This window comes from Arachis duranensis, chromosome 9, assembly GCF_000817695.3.
Source record: "Arachis duranensis cultivar V14167 chromosome 9, aradu.V14167.gnm2.J7QH, whole genome shotgun sequence".
NCBI classification, from domain to species: Eukaryota; Viridiplantae; Streptophyta; class Magnoliopsida; order Fabales; family Fabaceae; genus Arachis; species Arachis duranensis.
The window spans coordinates 112,413,027-112,431,723 of record NC_029780.3 but is presented as its reverse complement, the minus strand read 5'-3'; the positions used below and the strand labels follow the sequence as shown (position 1 = coordinate 112,431,723).

Genomic DNA, 18,697 nt, shown 5'->3' with positions numbered 1-18,697 from the left:
AAATATCAATTATAGTAGTCATGATTTTTTAATTTAAATTGAGTTTGATTATTAACAATTTGACGTACCTAACTTCCCAATGACTTGAAATAAAATGTTTGTTAATGGCCGGACAATATTTTAAAGAAAGATATGACAAAAAATGGAGGGAAAGACAGCAACAAATGACAACCTAGAACGTTATTTATTCTGGCAAAGATCAAACGGCGAGTGCTTAAAGACCTTGCTTCTCTGTTTGTCTGCTTAGTGTAACTGCTGCAAGCAAAGCTACAGAGCAGCAATACTGAAAAGATGACAATCCCATCTGATAGTGAAGCTGCTTCTCTTGATTCTGGGCTTGTCCGCCTTCACGAACTCGGCTACAAGCAAGAGCTCAAGCGTGATCTCTCGTTAAGTTCTCTCCTTTTTCACCTTTCATTTTCATTTGCTAACTAGTTTGCTATTTAGACCCCAAGAATAGGATATTTTGACATACTACTATTAGAAACTCACTTCACTTATAAATAAACTACTTGTTTGAGAAGTTTTAGTTTAAATTTTGTTTAATTGATATTGAGAAAAGTTGTTTAAATTTACTGAATGAAATTTGATTTTACTTCATTTCCACAAAACAATTTCATTATTTTTTACTTTTGAGTGGTATGTTCTTTTTCTTTTAACCAATATTTTTAAGTTTGATTTTTTGTATATGGATTAACATCTATATAGAATCTCAATACCTGAACATGATTGATTGTCTTGACTAATAAAATATGGTAAGTTTTTGTTTTAGTACATGGATTTTGTTTTGGGTTGGATTCACGGCTTTTTATTTTGATTTCTGAATTTGTCCAATATGCAGGGTCATCTCAAATTTTGCACTTACATTTTCTGTTATATCCGTGCTGACTGGTATAAGTACTCTTTACAATACTGGTTTAAATTATGGTGGTCCAGTTTCGATGGTGTATGGCTGGTTGGTAGTTTGTATCTTCACCATGCTTGTTGCTCTATCAATGGCTGAGATTTGTTCAGCATATCCAACTTCTGGTGGTCTCTACTTTTGGAGTGCCAAGCTTGCTGGTCCTCGATGGGCACCCTTTGCCTCTTGGATCACTGGCTGGTATGAAATTTCTCTTCATACTCATTCTTCGTCGCACATTGAGCCAATTCATAATTCATTCCTCTCCACTAGTAGAAATGATGAGTTGCTGAGTATATATAACACAATGTTGGTTTCCCATGCAGGTTCAATATCATTGGCCAGGTATTTTTGAAAAATCACATAATCTAGTATTTTTGAAGGTTTTTGATAACCCATTTGACCAAGTTTTGAAATTTTTTTTCATTTGCAGTGGGCAGGGACAACAAGTATAGACTTCTCACTAGCACAACTGATTCAGGTTATCATTCTCCTTAGTACTGGTGGGAAAAATGGTGGTGGATATGTGGCATCTAAATATGTAGTTATTGCTATCCATGGTGGGATTTTGCTCCTACATGGTATAATAAACAGCCTCCCTATCTCAATGTTATCACTCTTGGCAAACTTGGGTACTGTTTGGAATGTTGTAGGTAGGAAGAATTTTTCTATTTGAATTCTCTTTTTCAGTTTAGGGGAAAAGATTTTGAATATCTAATTGGAACTTGAAAAACTTTCAGGTGTTTTTGTGCTTATTATCCTGATCCCATCTGTTGCAACGAAAAAAGCGAGTGCCAAGTTTGTTTTCACCGAGTTCAATACAGATAATGGGGTTGGAATCAATAGCAGACCTTACATATTTGTTTTGGGACTTCTTATGAGTCAGTATACCCTAGCCGGGTATGATGCATCAGCTCATATGGTGAATATTTAAGTATTAGTTTATAAGTTGATTTTCAACTTCAAAAATATTGGTGCTATTCATTTACTGTTATAATCCATGCTGACAGATAAACAATGGGAAATTTGAGAAAGTTAGAATTGGATTTTGTTAATGGTGGGATTTAGATTTACATTAGAGATACACACTACATATAGGATGGTAACTATCAAGAAACTAACACATTGTGGTAGCCAACATCCAGAAGTAATTAACCTCTAATTAAGTCACTAATATCTCTAAGATTTAACTTGACTGGTTGAGTGATTATAGGATTGGACTAAGATTTTTCTTTTATTGAAAACTTCAATTTTCAGACGGAGGAAACCAAGAGATCTGATATAAACGGACCAAAAGGAATTATCAGCTCAGTTGGAATATCTATTGTTGTTGGATTCTGTTACATATTAGGCATTACCTTTGCAGTTACTGATATCCCTTACCTATTGAGTCAAGACAATGATGCTGGTGGATATGCAATTGCTCAAATATTTTATATGGCATTCAAGAAAAGATATGGCCATGGATTTGGGGGTATTATGTGCTTGGTGATTATTGCTGTTGCCATATTTTTCTGTGGTATGGGTTCAGTTACCAGCAACTCAAGGTAAATGTACCTGAAATTTGGTGCTGTGCATTTGGCATTTGCATATTAGAGGCTTTATAATATCTCTAGTTGCTTATATTTACAGGATGGCTTATGCTTTCTCAAGAGATGGGGCCATGCCCTTGTCATCATTGTGGCATAAAGTTAATAAGGAGGAGGTTCCTATAAATGCTGTTTGGCTTTCTGTTTTGATTTCATTTTGCAAGGCTCTAACGGTATGTGTTTTTTTTATTTTGTTAAGAAATATTAAATATTTTAAATTTCAAAATACTCTTCAAACTACATCTTCTCTTATTTGTCCTTGGCAACAATGTAGAGGAACTAGTATTTATCTAACTCTGCTAGAGATTCATAAGCACTATTCAGTTTATAGTCTCTAGTACAAGTGTTGTGCTAACCGAAAGTAGAAACTAAATAACAGAATTGTAACTAACCATTAACTGTGAGCTAACCAATTCTACATAAACAATGCTATGTGTGTGTATGAAATTCGTTCTTGGCAAGTATCTAACTCAACTCTAATTCTATTGCAGTCTCTTGGAAGCATGGTAGCATTTCAGGCCACAGTGTCAATAGCAGTGATTAGTATCTATATAGCATATGCCCTTCCAATATTCTTCAGAGTGACATTGGCAGCAAAGCATTTTGAGCCTGGGCCTTTCAAATTGGGCCGGTATGGGCTCATTGTGGGCTGGGTTGCAGTTATCTGGGTTGTCATAATCTCAGTACTCTTCTCACTGCCTGTTTCCTACCCAATAACCATGGAGACACTTAACTATACCCCTATTGCTCTTGGATGTTTGGTAATTCTTATAGTTTCTTATTGGATCATCAGTGCTCGCCATTGGTTTAAAGGCCCTTTAACCAATATAGATAAATGAAGTTGTGTTCGTTATATTTAGTGACTTATATAATAATAATAATAATAATAATAATAATAATAATAATAATAATAATGATAATGTCTCTTGGCATATCAGAATTTGATATCAGCATCTAATATTAATATAAAAAACACTCAAGACCATGCTAAGAAAATCTGCTTTGTCGTTCAAATGCCATAATTTTTTTATATTCAATTAAAAAATTATCAGTTCGAATTTTTTATCTTTAATAAAAAAAATAAAAAATCTGCTTTGGTTCAAGTGTTGATATTTGTTTATGGTCAGCATTTTGGGTTGATAATTTGACCTTGTAATTAAGAATTGTGATTTTTCTTTTGAATACTTAAATACCAAGACTTTAGATCAAAATACAAAAGGAGAAGGGGGTGTAAATAAGAAAAGTGAGATGTGATCCACCGACAGCTTTTTCTTCTCTTGATTCTGGGCATGCACGTCTTCACTCTTCATGAACTCGGTTACAAGAAAGAGCTTGATCTTTCGTTGAGTCGTCTCCCTCCTTTTCTTTCATTGCCTTGCTTATCCCTCAAATTAAAACAAATAAAAAGATTTACAAAAATAATTCGTTAAATTAACTATTATAAAATAAGATTACAAATTTATACTCTGCAAAGTTTGACGTAGCAACCTTCCTAATGACTTGAAAGAAAATATTTGGATAAACCATCAAATGCGTTCAATTTTAATGCAAGTGTAAAATTTAAATAATTGTACAATTATATCTATTTTTTAGATAATCATTCAAGTTGTCAATATAATGTGATGTTATATAATTGGATGTACGTATAAAATTATTTTATGCCGATTAATTTTGATACAATAATAATTAGAAAAAAGCTCTGCATATAAGTCATTAGGGCTTGTATGCTTTACAAGTTAATTAACGAATAAACCCCAAAAATGCGATGCAAGGTCTATGTTCTTTTTCTTCTTCTTCTTCCTCTTCTTCTTCTTTTTCTTTCGTTTCTTGCCTTCTCTTTCTCCTTCTTCTTCTTCTTGCTGTACATTCTTCTTCCTTTTCCTCTTCTTCTTCTTCTTTTCTTTCGTTTCTTGCTTTCTCTTTCTTTCTTTTCTTTCGTTTCTTGCCTTCTTTTTCTCCTTCTTCTTCTTCTTGCTGCACATTCTTCTTCCTCTTTCTGTTCTTATTCTTCATTTACGTGCTTTTCTCTCTGTCGTTATTCTCGATTTCCATTTTTTTTGACATCAAGCTCTGAAATCGTTTTTGAAGAAGAAGCAGTAAAAGATGAGGAGGAGAAAGAGAAAGAGTTATGAAATATGCATAAGGTGTATTTCAACGAATTTTGGGTGTATTTCTTAAATCCTTTGGGTGTATTTTTGTAATCCTTTGGGTGTATTTCTGTAATCCTTTGGGTGTATTTTTATAATCGTTTGGGTGAATTCCTGTAACCGTTTAGTGTATTTCTGTAATCCTTTGGGTGTATTTCTGTAATCGTTTGGGTGTATTTCTGAAGTTCTATTATCTTCAAATTTGGTAAGAAAATTGTTTTCATGGAGGAAGAAGAAGAGTCGTTCATAATGCATGTTGAGTAGCACGTTTTAGAAACAGAAAGTTGTTGAATAATGTGCATTTTATTTACTCTTAAATGTGGAAGTGTGTAATGCGTTAATTAAATATAATGTATGTGTTTTATTAGACTTATAAGACTTATAAACTAAAAAAATTTGTATATATAGCATGCCTCTAATAATTATAAGTGTATCTAATTATATAACTTTATCAAAATTAAACCCACAAAATAATAGGGTTGACGTAAGTGCATTTAAAAAAATATGGAAGCTGACTTAGCAAAGCATCCAAAAGTAAAAATGTAGTTAGAGATTAAAAGAGTGTAGAAACTTATTGTTAGCCATTTGTTGCAACTAACTCTCTAACTCATCAAGTTTAGAAATTGTGTATAAATATAAAAATCTTTGGTTGTTGTTGAATGTAAAAAATCAACTGTTACCAATAGAATTCTTCATTCCCTCTCGTCATCTACTTTTTGTTTTTTCTCTCTATTTCTTCAACAGTTTTTGTCTTTCTGATACTTTACAATGCAGGAAAAAATATACGAGTGCATCTCATTAGATAACGTCTTATCACAAAAAATAATTATTATTTTTATTAAATATTCATCTAAAAGAAATTATACAATAATATTGTGTATCAAAATTAAACTCAAAATATCATGTGATTTGATAATAAAATTATTCTATTAATAATAAAAATACTCTCAATTTTTTTAAGTAATGAATAACTTTATGTATTTACGAATCACTTGTATAATTCATCCAAAATTTTGTGAGAATATATGGCTAACTATTTAAAAATTTTATACAAAAAAATAAAACCAAAATTTGATCTCAAAATTTGTTATTTTTAAAATTATTTTTTGATATTTACAAAAATCACAAAAATTTATAGTATATAGCGTTATTTATTCTGGCAAAAAATAGTACGGAATGAAAGTTGAAGAATATCAATTACCGATTTGGATTAGTTAATGATTTTTTATTTTTAAATTTAGAATGAATTTGACTTTAGACAGTTGACTTTCATTCCAGTTTTCCAGTGACTTAAAAAAAAAGTGTAAAAGTAGTAATTTTATTAAATTCTAACCACATATAATTAATAAAAAAATAAATAATTTTATATTATTGAATAAAATTTTATATCATTAAAAATATTATTGATAGTTATTTAATTATTATAAATTACAAAAATTATTGTCTCTTAACATTCTTCAACTTAAAATATTTGTTTACCGCTGCACAAAATATTTTAAAGATAATAAATATTTATATGCAATTATGTTGATATAAAGTTAAAAATTAAAAATAATTAAAAATTTATTTATTTAAATTTATTAAATTATTTAACAATTTTTAAATATCAATTTTAAATAAAAACAATTGGAAGTGAGTTTCTATCAGTAAAGAGGATACGACAAAAAAATGGATGGAAAGTGAGCATGAAAGGACAACCTGGAACGTTATTTATTCTGGGATAAATCAAACGGCGAGTCCTTAAGACACTGCTTCTCTGTTTGTCTGCTTAGTGCAACTGCAAGCAAAGCTAAAGAGTGAAAAGATGACAATTCCATTTGATAATGAAGCTGCTCCTCTTGATTCTGGGCTTGTCCGTCTTCATGAACTCGGCTACAAGCAAGAGCTCAAGCGTGAACTCTCGTTAAGTTCTCTCCTTTATCACCTTTCATTTGCTAAGTAGTTTGCAATTCAAACCCAAAAATAGCATATTTTGATTCCTTATTTCATCCAATGTGCAGGGTCATCTCAAATTTTGCACTTACATTTTCTATTATATCCGTACTTACTTGTATAAGCACCCTTTACAACACTGGTTTAAACTATGGTGGCCCAGTTTCGATGGTGTATGGCTGGTTGGTAGTTTGTATCTTCACCATGCTTGTTGCTCTATCAATGGCTGAGATTTGTTCAGCATATCCAACTTCTGGTGGTCTCTACTTTTGGAGCGCCAAGCTTGCTGGCCCTCAATGGGCACCCTTTGCCTCTTGGATCACTGGCTGGTATTGTATCCAACTCATCTTTTTTTTATTTGTAACAATCTTTACATGTAACATAATATTGGTTTCCCATGCAGGTTCAATGTTATTGGCCAGGTATTCTTGAAAAATCACATACTTTAGTATTTCATCATCCTTCAACTTTTACTGCAAAGTCAAAGTTGTGTAAGTTGAAGGTTTTTGATAACCCATTTGAATCTCTTAAGTTTTGAATTTCTATTCATTTGCAGTGGGCAGGGACAACAAGTATAAACTTCTCACTAGCACAACTGCTTCAGGTTATCATTCTCCTTAGTACTGGTGGCAGTGGATATGTGGCATCTAAATATGTAGTTATTGCTATCCATGGTGGGATTTTGGTCATACATGGTGTAATAAACAGCCTCCCTATCTCAATCTTATCACTCTTGGCACACTTGGGTGCTATTTGGAATGTTGTAGGTAGGAAGAAATTTCCTATTTGAATTTTCTTTTTCAGTAGTTTAGGGGGAGAAGACTTTGAATATTTAATTGGAATTTGAAAAACTCTCAGGTGTTTTTGTGCTTATTATTCTAATCCCATCTGTTGCAACGGAGAGGGCAAGTGTCAAGTTTGTTTTCACTGAGTTCAATACAGATAATGGGGCTGGAATCAACAGCAAACCTTACATATTTGTTCTGGGACTTCTTAGTTCTTATGAGTCAGTTTACCCTAGCTGGCTATGATGCATCAGCTCATATGGTGAATTTTTTTACTATTTTTTTTTTCTTGCCTAGTCTCATAGTATATGTTGCCTTGGACTGGTTGAATGATTAAATTATTGGACTAAGATTTTTCTTTTTATTAAAAACTTGGATTTTCAGACAGAGGAAACTAAGAGATCTGATATAAACGGACCAAAAGGAATTATCAGCTCAGTTGGAATATCTATTGTTGTTGGATTCTGTTACATACTAGGCATTACCTTTGCAGTTACTGATATCCCTTACCTATTGAGTGAAGACAATGATGCTGGTGGATATGCCATTGCTCAAATATTTTATATGTCATTCAAGAAAAGATATGGTAGTGGATTTGGGGGTATTATGTGCTTGGTTATTGTTGCTATTGCTATATTTTTCTGTGGTATGGGTTCAATTACCAGCAACTCAAGGTAAATGTACCTGAAATTTGGTACTATCCATTTGGTATTTGCATATTAGAGGCTTTATAATATCTCTAGTTGCTTATATTTACAGGATGGCTTATGCTTTCTCAAGAGATGGGGCCATGCCCTTGTCATCATTGTGGCATCAAGTTAATAAGGAGGAGGTTCCTATAAATGCTGTTTGGCTTTCTGTTTTGATTTCATTTTGCATGGCACTAACAGTATGTATTTTATGTTAAAAATTATTCAGTTATCTGGATCTTGTGCTAACAGAAAGTAGAAACTAAATAACAGAATTATAACTAACTGCTAACTAAATTCATCTTAGCTAATGCTATTTGTAACTGAAATCTGTTCTTGGAAAGTCTCTAAACTCAACTCTAATTGTAATGCAGTCTCTTGGAAGCATGGTAGCATTTCAGGCCACAGTGTCCATCGCAGTAATTAGTCTCTATGTAGCTTATGCACTTCCAATATTCTTCAAGGTGACATTGGCAGCAAAGCATTTTGTGCCTGGGCCTTTCAACTTGGGCCGGTATGGGCTCATTGTGGGCTGGATTGCAGTTATCTGGGTTGTGTTAATCTCAGTACTCTTCTCACTGCCTGTTTCCTACCCAATAACCATTGAGACAATTAACTACACCCCTATTGCTCTTGGATGTTTGATTATTCTTATAGTTTCTTATTGGATCATCAGTGCTCGCCATTGGTTTAAAGGCCCTTTAACCAATATAGAAAACTGAAGTTGTGTGTGTGAGTGAATTTTGTCCAACTCATCTGATAAAATATAAACCACATTTTGAGGTTTATGTTTCAATGGAGTCAATGGAAAACCTTTAAGTAGAGTGTCTTAGAGTGTGTTTTAGTTGTATGGAAAAAAAATATATTGTATTCATCATATTTATTATTTGGTGACTTAAATATAATAATGTCTCTTGCCATTTTATTTTTGTCAGAAGCTGATATCAGCCTCTGATATTTGTACAAAAAACTTTGAAGATCATACTAAGAAAATCTGCTTTGGTCAAAGTGTTGAATTTTTCTTTGTTGATTTTTGTTTTTGTCAACATTTTGTGCTGATAATTTGACAATGTAATTGGGAATTGTCATGGTTTGGAGTTTTCTTTCTATTCACGCCCAAATCTTGATTACCAAAATACTAAGAGTTTAAATCAAAAACAAAAAGAGAAGGGGATGTAACTAAGAAAACGGAGACGTGGTCCACCAAAACAAGCTTAGGTCTCTGTATGTCTGGAGTTGAAGGAATTGCATTATTAATGGATAAGATATGATGATGTCTCTTCTCATTGTTTTTATGGTGGAAAAAATGGATACGTGCACGTGTTCTTTGTCTCTCAGACTTAGCTGTTTGTGATTTGTGACATACAACCACTTCCTTTTTTTTTTTAAATTTAATCAATGATAGAAAAATTCGAACCCATAATTTTTAAATAAATGAATATAAAGAGATTATATCCTTTGAATTATATGTCATTTAAATTATAGTTAGTTAACTAGAACCATTTCTTCATTATATATACGGTACGGTTACAATAGAATGATGCATTATGTTACCTTAAGTTTTACACTTTGTACATCGTATACATGAAATAGGAGAAATTATAATTTTCCTCTCTTTTTCATAATGTCACTCCACATGATTTCTTTTATATTGTATACAGTATGAATTCGTAAAAAAAAATAAATGACATTATTAAAATTGGAGTGAGAATATCCATTTGAAAAGTAGTGAGAGTATTTTTGTGTTACGACAAAAATTGGATGGGAGAAAATTAGCATCCAATGATTAATATTGACTTACATAATGAAAACAAAATATCTTCGCATGAAAACAAAATATCAACTTCCCATTAAATTAACATGGAGTTTTTATCAATCACAAAACCATACTATTAGACAAAATATGAATTTTATAAAAAAATTATAAAAAAATTAATTATATGATGATATCTTCATATATAATATTTATATTTATTTTAATTAAATTAGATCATTTGATAATTTAGTTATTTATTTGATTTTTTGTAAGTGGTGTATAAAAGATAACTGTCAGCTAGGGGTGCACATAGGCCAGGTGAAGCCGGGTTTGATGTGACCCAGACTCGGCCCGAAATATACACCGGGTCTATTTATTAGACCCGAACTCGACCCTAGACCCGATGAAACCAATACACTTTCGGGCCACAATTATACCGGGTGAAAACCGGGTGAAAACCGGACCGTTAACATTACATTACGTTGATACCTTCTTGTAAGCTAGCATGTAAAAAAATTCAAATTTCCAAGACTCCAACCATTAGTTAACATGGTAAAATTCATTTAGAAAAATATAACAAGAATCAACCCTTCTTCAAAATTAAAGCATAACCACAATCAATACTAAAGCATAACCACAATCAATACTAATATTGTCTAATAATACCAAATATTTAAATCAATACAAATAACACAATCTTATGTATTAGTCTAAAGTCTTATGCATTCTAAACATAATACATTAATTTATAGTTTTATAATGACTAATAACACAAAATATTAAGGTTTACAATAAAATTCCACATAAGAATAGTCATGATCTATCACTAATAACACAAAATATTAATTGTGTATGATGACCGGGCCACCGGGCCGACTTCGGGTGACCCGAGCTATGGCCCGGACCCGACCCGAAATAATGACAGTGTCTATTTTTGAGACCCGTACCCGACCCTAGACCCGATGAAATCACACCAAATTAGTCCCTAAAGTGTTCGGGACCGGACCGGGCCTTCGGGCCGGGCCGGGTCTGTGCACCCCTACTGTCAGCTGACATTAAGTTAGTTTAAGAACACATTGTAGAGAGTTCAGTTGTAATATTAAGATACCGTTTTTTTTTAGATGAAAATTCAATCGACTTCAGTTAAATCATCTAACGACTCTCACCTGTCAACTTTACGTGAAGTGCATTGTACCTGAGTTTTTACCTTTCTTTTAGACATTAACAAAATTTAAGTAAAACGCGTACTATAACTTTGACTATTAATTTGCTTCTCTGTTGGTTGCTTAATTTGTTGAACCAAGCTCTTAACTGGTGGAGTCTTGTATTCAACATGACACTCCAAACACATGTGGTGGTCGACGCTTCTTCTTCTCTTGATTCAGGCCATGCACGTCTTCATGAACTCGGTTACAAGCAAGAGCTCAAGCGTGATCTTTCGTTAAGTCCTCTCCATTCTTTTCTTTCATTTACCTTGCTTCTCCTTCGAATTCTAACTAACAAACAAAAGAAAAGAGTATGTTTTGAATTCAGATTTCAGACAAAAGAAGGTTGTGATTTATTAAAATGATATCAGAAATTTATAGTTCAATCTTTATATTTATTGCACACTCAAGCATACACTACTATTTTGCAGGGCTATCTCAAATTTTGCATTCTCGTTTTCTATTATATCGATCCTGACCGGAGTAACCACACTTTACAACACTGGCTTGAACTATGGTGGACCTTTTTCAATGGTCTACGGCTGGCTTATTGCTGGTTTTTTCACCATGTTTGTTGCTTTATCAATGGCTGAGATTTGTTCAGCTTATCCAACTTCTGGTGGTCTCTACTATTGGAGTGCTAAGCTTGCTGGCCCAACTTGGGCACCTTTTGCTTCTTGGATCACTGGCTGGTATTGTAACCAATTCCTTCATTTTGCATTGTTTTTCTTTGATGAACCTTTCCAACTGTTGTTATTTCTCTAACATGTGTTCTGTCTGGTTTGTTTTTCAATGCAGGTTTAATATTATTGGTCAGGTATTCTTGAGAATTCAGAGTATTCTGGACAAGAATTTCAACATTCTAGTGTGGGATCATGGTTTCTAATAAATAATTTGAAGCTCTAACTTGTTTGCTTCTTTGAATCTCCAGTGGGCAGTGACAACAAGTGTAGATTTCTCATTAGCACAACTGATTCAGGTCATTGTTCTGCTTAGCACTGGTGGAAAAAATGGAGGTGGATATGAAGCATCTAAATATGTAGTTATTGCTATCCATGGTGGAATTTTGCTCCTCCACGGTATATTGAACACCCTTCCTATCTCAGTGCTATCATTCTTTGGACAATTTGCTTCTATTTGGAATGCTCTAGGTATGAACACTTATCCTTTTTTATTTATGTTTATCTTTTCTGAGTTCATTTCACATGGGAAAATTAGAGCATTTTGAGAGTCTAATTGGAGATTTGAAATGGCAAAGTTTTCAGGTGTTTTTGTGCTTATGATTCTGATTCCAATTGTTGCGACCCAAAGGGCTAGTGTTAAGTTTGTTTTCACTCATTTCAATACTGATAATGGTGCCGGAATCAGTAGCAGTCCCTACATATTTCTGGTGGGACTTCTTATGGCTCAATATTCTCTATCTGGATATGATGCATCAGCTCATATGGTAAATCTTTTCTCTTCATTTCTACTTTTCCTTTGTAACATAATTTCAGTCAAGTTATTGAAGGATTTAGCTTAATTTTCAGACAGAAGAAACCAAGGAAGCTGATAAAAATGGACCAAAAGGAATTATCAGTGCTGTGGGAATATCTATTGTTCTTGGATTCTGCTACATATTAGGAATTACCTTTGCAGTTACTAACATCCCTTACCTATTAAGTAAAGACAATGATGCTGGTGGATATGCCATTGCTCAAATATTTTATATGGCATTCAAGGACAGATATGGTCATAGTATTGGAGGGATTATCTGCTTGATCATTGTTGCTGTAGCTATATTTTTTTGTGGTATGAGTTCAGTGACTAGCAACTCAAGGTAACCAACCATGCCTTAGAATGTTACAAAAATTTCTTGTGTGCTCTAAGAGCAAATACATTCTCTTGTTCTGTATCATTTATGTTTATATTGCTAGTTTGAAGTTACTTATAATTAATTCATCAGAGCACTCTGAGAGATATTTAATTAATATCTTTAGCTGTTAATGAAGGATGGCTTATGCTTTCTCAAGAGATGAGGCCATGCCATTGTCTTCCTTGTGGCGAAAGGTTAACAAGCAAGAGGTCCCTATCAATGCAGTTTGGCTTTCTGTTTTTATATCATTCTGTATGGCACTCACGGTATGTATTCTGACAGCCGTTAGATGACAATTTAATCAAATTTGTTATTAACTTTACATGAATTTAACTGCAGTTGAGTTTCTACCTTCAATTTAATTATATCTTAGTGTAAATGTTATTGATGCCACATTTCTAAACTAAATTTTGACCGTTATGCAGTCTCTTGGGAGCATGGTGGCATTTCAGGCCATGGTGTCCATAGCAACAATTGGTCTCTACATAGCATATGCACTTCCAATATTCTTCAGGGTGACACTTGCAGCAAAGTACTTTGATCCTGGGCCTTTCAATTTGGGCCCTTTTGGGCTCATTGTGGGCTGGGTTGCAGTTCTTTGGGTTGTCACAATCTCAGTACTTTTCTCACTGCCTGTTTCTTACCCAATAACCATTGAGACACTTAACTATACCCCTGTTGCTATTGGATGTTTGATTATTATTATTGTTTCTTATTGGATCATTAGTGGTCGCCGTTGGTTCACAGGCCCAATATCCAATATAAAAAAGTAAATTTTATTCATTTTCAATAATAATAAATTTTTTAAGAGAATCATTTCCAAACATGGACATTGTAAACAAAGAAGTTGTGTATTGTCTCTCTGAAAGTAATCAAAGTAGTGATGTTCACTTTACTTAGCAAAATTTTATATTCGCCTCTCTTAATTTGAGATATATGTTGATAATTTAGGCTCTAAGAAATGTCGTCTGTGATGGGAACTCGTGGATTTGATTTAGAGACAATTTTGTTAAACTAACTCTTCCATCATTGTCCATAATTTTGGAAATTAAATAGTAAATTGGAGTTTTGTTAGAGAAAGGAGCTAAGGGGAAAAGAAAGTCAATTGAGACGCAAGAATCCTGTCGGGGTCGGCTAGGCTGGTTCTCATCCCATGTTACTTAGCAATACTGCCAGAATGTATTACGCATATCAATAGTTCAATACTGCCAATTAATTAGAGAGGATGGAAACAATTTAAAGAACGAGAGAAAAGAACAAATAAGTCTTTGATCTTTTGACTCGCCTAAATTTAAGTCTTTGAAAAAGAAACCATGTTTTATTTTTTTATTGGGTTAAAGAAATTGATGTGTCCAAATTTTAAGAAAGTATTGTATTTTTTAATTTTTGAAAACTTAAATGTTCGTGAGTAAAAAAAATATTTATATATTGTACCATTTGCTGCTATGGCCTATGGGTCAACTTGTGGCTGCCATTGTGGTTGTTGGGAATATGTTATCATCATATTATATTGTGTGTTGTCTTTGATCTTTTTTTCCTCCGGCCATTTTCTTATTGTTATTTGTCACATGTTCACAGCAAGTCAGCAAAGGTGTTTTTTGTCAATGTGAAAGTTATTAACATCCACCGGCCGTCCACAACCCACATCATCATAACCATCATCTGATTTCAATATATCAATTAAAAAGTCAATTGTATGAAGTAATTTATAAAAATATATTTAAAAAAAATCAGATGCCTTATTAAACAAATGAAACGAATTAATTTAGTTGGTGCACATCATCTTAACTTACATACAGGCAGCACATCTACTCTCTAATCAGTTACAACTTACAACATTATAATACCAGAAGGCTGGATAACTAACTCTAGTTGTTAATACGTGTGAGGGACTCAAACTAAAAAAATGTATTAATCGCATTATTATTCCCCTTCTTTCTCTACCATCCAACTTGCTGCACATTCGAATCGAATCACATATACAGAGCGAACAAGTAACTTGTTTTTGGTCAACCAAAAGAACGCGTGTGACTGAAGTATCAGTGTGTGAGTGGGCCCTATCGGACCCGGGTTTTGATTTCATACTTATAAAAAAGAAAGAAAAGCTTGATATGGTAAGTTCATAATAAACAATTATACAAGAAAAAAAAAGTCTAAAAAACACTTTTATTAAAATTTAGTTAGTATTTAAAAAAAAATATGTGAGTTCATATTATTAAATAAAATTTTACACTATTAAAAATATAATAATAACTACAAACCACAATTTATTTGTCTATCACTTCTCGTGATGTAATAATTAACAACGTTGAATGTAGCTTAGTCAACTTTAGATCCAAAGCTAAAGGGTCCTCACAAAAGGAGGGAGAATTTATAATTTTATATGCACCCTTTCTTTTCTTATTAATTTGCATGTCCCTTTAACTCTATCGGCAACAACAGCATGACACTCCCGTCACACGTGGCTCCCGATAATGGCGGAGGCGGCGGTGACGGTAGTGTTCCGCTTGATTCTGGACTTGCCCGTCTTCAAGAGCTCGGTTACAAGCAAGAGCTCAAGCGTGACCTCTCGTAAGTGTTTTCGCTCATCTCATCTCATTTGCTCTTCAATTTTATTTTGCTTCTGATTAATAATGATTGAGTTTGCAGGGCGATTTCGAATTTTGCATTCTCGTTTGCAATTATATCGATTCTAACTGGAGTAACCACACTTTACAACACTGGCTTGAACTATGGTGGACCTGTTTCATTGGTCTACGGCTGGCTTATTGCTGGTGCTTTCACCATGTTTGTTGCTCTATCAATGGCTGAGATTTGTTCATCGTATCCAACTTCTGGTGGTCTCTACTATTGGAGTGCTAAGCTTGCTGGTCCATCATGGGCACCCTTTGCTTCTTGGATCACTGGTTGGTAAGTCAACCTTTTCCCCTTCTTTGCCTTTATATTATATGCTTTCTTTATTTTTATTTGCATAGTATCCATCATGTGTTGTAATTAAATTCAAAGGAAGCTGCTTGTTTCTTTGTTTTGCAATTTGATGACACTAATGATATTCTATTAGAGAAGAAGAGACTCACATCCCAGAATCATGATTTTCTATGTTCAATTTTCAAGTTCTACTTCTGTATCACTGCTGAATCAATTTGGAGTACATTTAAGCCATATAACTATTCAGTACAATCATAATCATATATTCATATTATCATGTCAGTTATAGTCAAGTGAAATTTCTGCCGCTTTAATTTCCCTGTTTTCTTTATTACCCAATTTTTAACTGTAGTTTTGAAATCTACTGCATTTAACCACCATTCTATTGATTCTATAACATCCCTTCTTTACAATATGTAAATATCTAATTTTGTAACTTCCACTCATGCCATACACTTGAAAACGAGGTTTAATGCTTAATCTGCATCATATCATATAAGTATAATCACTAGTTAATTGCACTCTTCCATTTGCTGCAGGTTCAATATTGCTGGTCAGTGGGCAGTGACAACAAGTGTAGATTTCTCACTAGCACAACTGATTCAGGTTATTGTACTCCTTAGTACTGGTGGCAAAAATGGTGGAGGATATGAAGCATCTAAATATGTAGTTATTGCTATCCATGGGGGAATTTTGCTCCTCCATGGCATCATAAACAGCCTTCCTATATCATTGTTATCATTCTTAGGACAATTGGCCGCTTTCTGGAACATTTTAGGTATAGAACAAGGACATACCTATTTGATCTTTATTTAATTTTTGAATGAATTGATTAGTTCTAAGTTCATTTCTCAGTTTTGAGTCTCTAATTTGGAATGGCTAAAAATTTGCAGGTGTTTTTGTGCTTATGATTCTGATTCCAACTGTTGCAACGGAAAGAGCTAGTGCCAAGTTTGTTTTCACTCATTTCAATGCTGATAATGGTGCTGGAATCAGTAGCAAACCCTATATATTTTTGCTGGGACTTCTGATGGCTCAATATACACTAACTGGATATGATGCATCAGCTCATATGGTAAATCTTTTCTACTATTTACAATGAATATACTTCCTCTTAAAACATTTCAGTTCTAATTTGCTCTTGATTTTCCACTGTGATTAAGAGTTTAGGACTAAGATCATTTCTTGTTTACACTTGTGTTTTCAATTTTCAGACAGAGGAAACCAAAAATGCTGATGAAAATGGACCAAAAGGAATTATCACGGCTGTTGCAATATCCATTATTGTTGGATTTGGTTACATACTAGGAATTACTTTTGCAGTTACTAACATCCCTTACCTGTTGAGTGAAGACAATGATGCTGGTGGATATGCCATTGCTCAAATATTTTATATGGCATTCAAGAAAAGATATGGCCATGGATTTGGGGGTATTATGTGCTTGGTGATTATTGCTATTGCCATATTTTTCTGTGGTATGAGTTCAGTTACCAGCAACTCAAGGTAACTAACTAACCCATGCGTTTGGGATTAGTGTTTAATTCATTAGCTGCTTGCAAATTTACAATGCATAAATTTATGTAGGATGACTTTTGCTTTCTCAAGAGATGGAGCCATGCCATTTTCATCATTGTGGCATAAAGTTAATAAGCAGGATGTCCCTATAAATGCAGTTTGGCTTTCTGTTGTTATAGCATTTTGCATGGCCCTAACGGTATGTATTGAATTCTGTTACCTGGTATTATTTTTAATTGATTTTATGTCTTTTTATAACAGTGTGATTTCTGTGTATTGCAGTCTTTGGGGAGTATGGTAGCATTTCAGGCCATGGTGTCCATAGCAACAATTGGTCTCTACATAGCATATGCACTCCCAATATTCTTCAGGGTGACACTGGCAGCAAAGTACTTTGTGCCTGGGCCTTTCAATTTGGGCCGTTTTGGGCTCGTTGTGGGCTGGGTTGCAGTTCTATGGGTTTTGACAATCTCAGTACTCTTCTCACTGCCTGTTTCCTACCCAATAACCATAAAGACACTTAACTACACACCTGTGGCCGTTGGATGTTTGCTAATTTTAGTAGTTTCTTACTGGATAATCAGTGGTAGGCATTGGTTTAAAGGCCCTGTAACCAACCTCAAACACTGAAGTTTAGTGATTCAATGATGAATGAATAGTTCGGTATAGAGCCGAGGTTATTTGTGAAAATTATTGCAATATTTTGTTAAGGTTAAAGAGAGGTGATTCCTATCCATAGGTTAGACCAATTGTAACATTATTCTAGAAAATATCTTAGATGAATTTTAATTGATTTATATTTTCTTTGTAATTTAAATAAACGAAGATGTTTTTGCTGTATAATTTGTTAAGAAACACTCCATGCTACCTTGAAATGAGGTTGTTTCTGGTTTCTGCTTTCTAGCATTCCGAAGAACAAGGCAAGGCATCAGTGGTCTTATCTTAATTCAAAGATGAGAAGGAAGTTTTTCCAAGAAATGGTGTCCCAATCTGTGTCCCTTGAATGCATGTTTGATTATAATCCTTAACAAGCAAGAGAACTAGTGAAGATTGATTAGCAGCTGGATTAAACATATAACAGGACACAATGCAGCTGCTACAACATATCAGAATAGGTTGCAAGTAGTGAAGAAAATCCAGGTCCAAACAATCCATTCCAAAGTTCATGATTCAAGGAAAATATTTTCTTCCATGTGTCCCCCCAAGGAATTTTTTTATTAAATATTTTAAAATCATAAAATCTTGAATTTAAAATTTAGATGGATATAATTAAAATTAACGACTTAATTGAATCTAATCCAGTTAAACATATTCGCATTATTTTTTTTTACTTGTAACACATCTCGTATCCGAACTCTATGTTCAATTGTTTTTTAACCTATGTAAGGCCGTGT

At 33.5% G+C, this 18,697-nt stretch overlaps 3 protein-coding genes and 1 pseudogene across 3 annotated transcripts; all 4 read left to right on the top strand.

Annotated features, from left to right (window-relative positions):
- Positions 1 to 208: 208 nt before the first annotated feature.
- On the top strand, positions 209 to 3,345 carry LOC107467580 (amino-acid permease BAT1 homolog). The gene is made up of 8 exons (XM_021131346.2): positions 209 to 389; positions 842 to 1,102; positions 1,228 to 1,246; positions 1,335 to 1,554; positions 1,642 to 1,823; positions 2,159 to 2,448; positions 2,534 to 2,663; positions 2,982 to 3,345. Exons 1-8 carry the CDS (start codon positions 292 to 294, stop codon positions 3,327 to 3,329), a joined length of 1,548 nt encoding a protein of 515 aa, XP_020987005.1. The 5' UTR covers positions 209 to 291; the 3' UTR covers positions 3,330 to 3,345.
- A 3,086-nt stretch (positions 3,346 to 6,431) lies between these two features.
- On the top strand, positions 6,432 to 8,891 carry LOC107467581 (amino-acid permease BAT1 homolog; annotated as a pseudogene).
- Positions 8,892 to 11,087: 2,196 nt separating this feature from the next.
- Positions 11,088 to 13,754, top strand: LOC107467398 (amino-acid permease BAT1 homolog). Its single transcript, XM_016086482.3, has 8 exons — positions 11,088 to 11,239; positions 11,436 to 11,696; positions 11,803 to 11,821; positions 11,936 to 12,155; positions 12,270 to 12,451; positions 12,534 to 12,823; positions 12,996 to 13,125; positions 13,285 to 13,754. The coding sequence occupies exons 1-8, from the start codon at positions 11,133 to 11,135 to the stop codon at positions 13,630 to 13,632; spliced, it is 1,557 nt and encodes a 518-aa protein (XP_015941968.1). The 5' UTR covers positions 11,088 to 11,132; the 3' UTR covers positions 13,633 to 13,754.
- A 1,487-nt stretch (positions 13,755 to 15,241) lies between these two features.
- Positions 15,242 to 17,993, top strand: LOC107467397 (amino-acid permease BAT1 homolog). The gene is made up of 7 exons (XM_016086481.3): positions 15,242 to 15,430; positions 15,509 to 15,769; positions 16,327 to 16,565; positions 16,681 to 16,862; positions 17,002 to 17,291; positions 17,373 to 17,502; positions 17,586 to 17,993. Exons 1-7 carry the CDS (start codon positions 15,303 to 15,305, stop codon positions 17,931 to 17,933), a joined length of 1,578 nt encoding a protein of 525 aa, XP_015941967.1. The 5' UTR covers positions 15,242 to 15,302; the 3' UTR covers positions 17,934 to 17,993.
- The last annotated feature ends 704 nt before the right edge of the window (positions 17,994 to 18,697 follow it).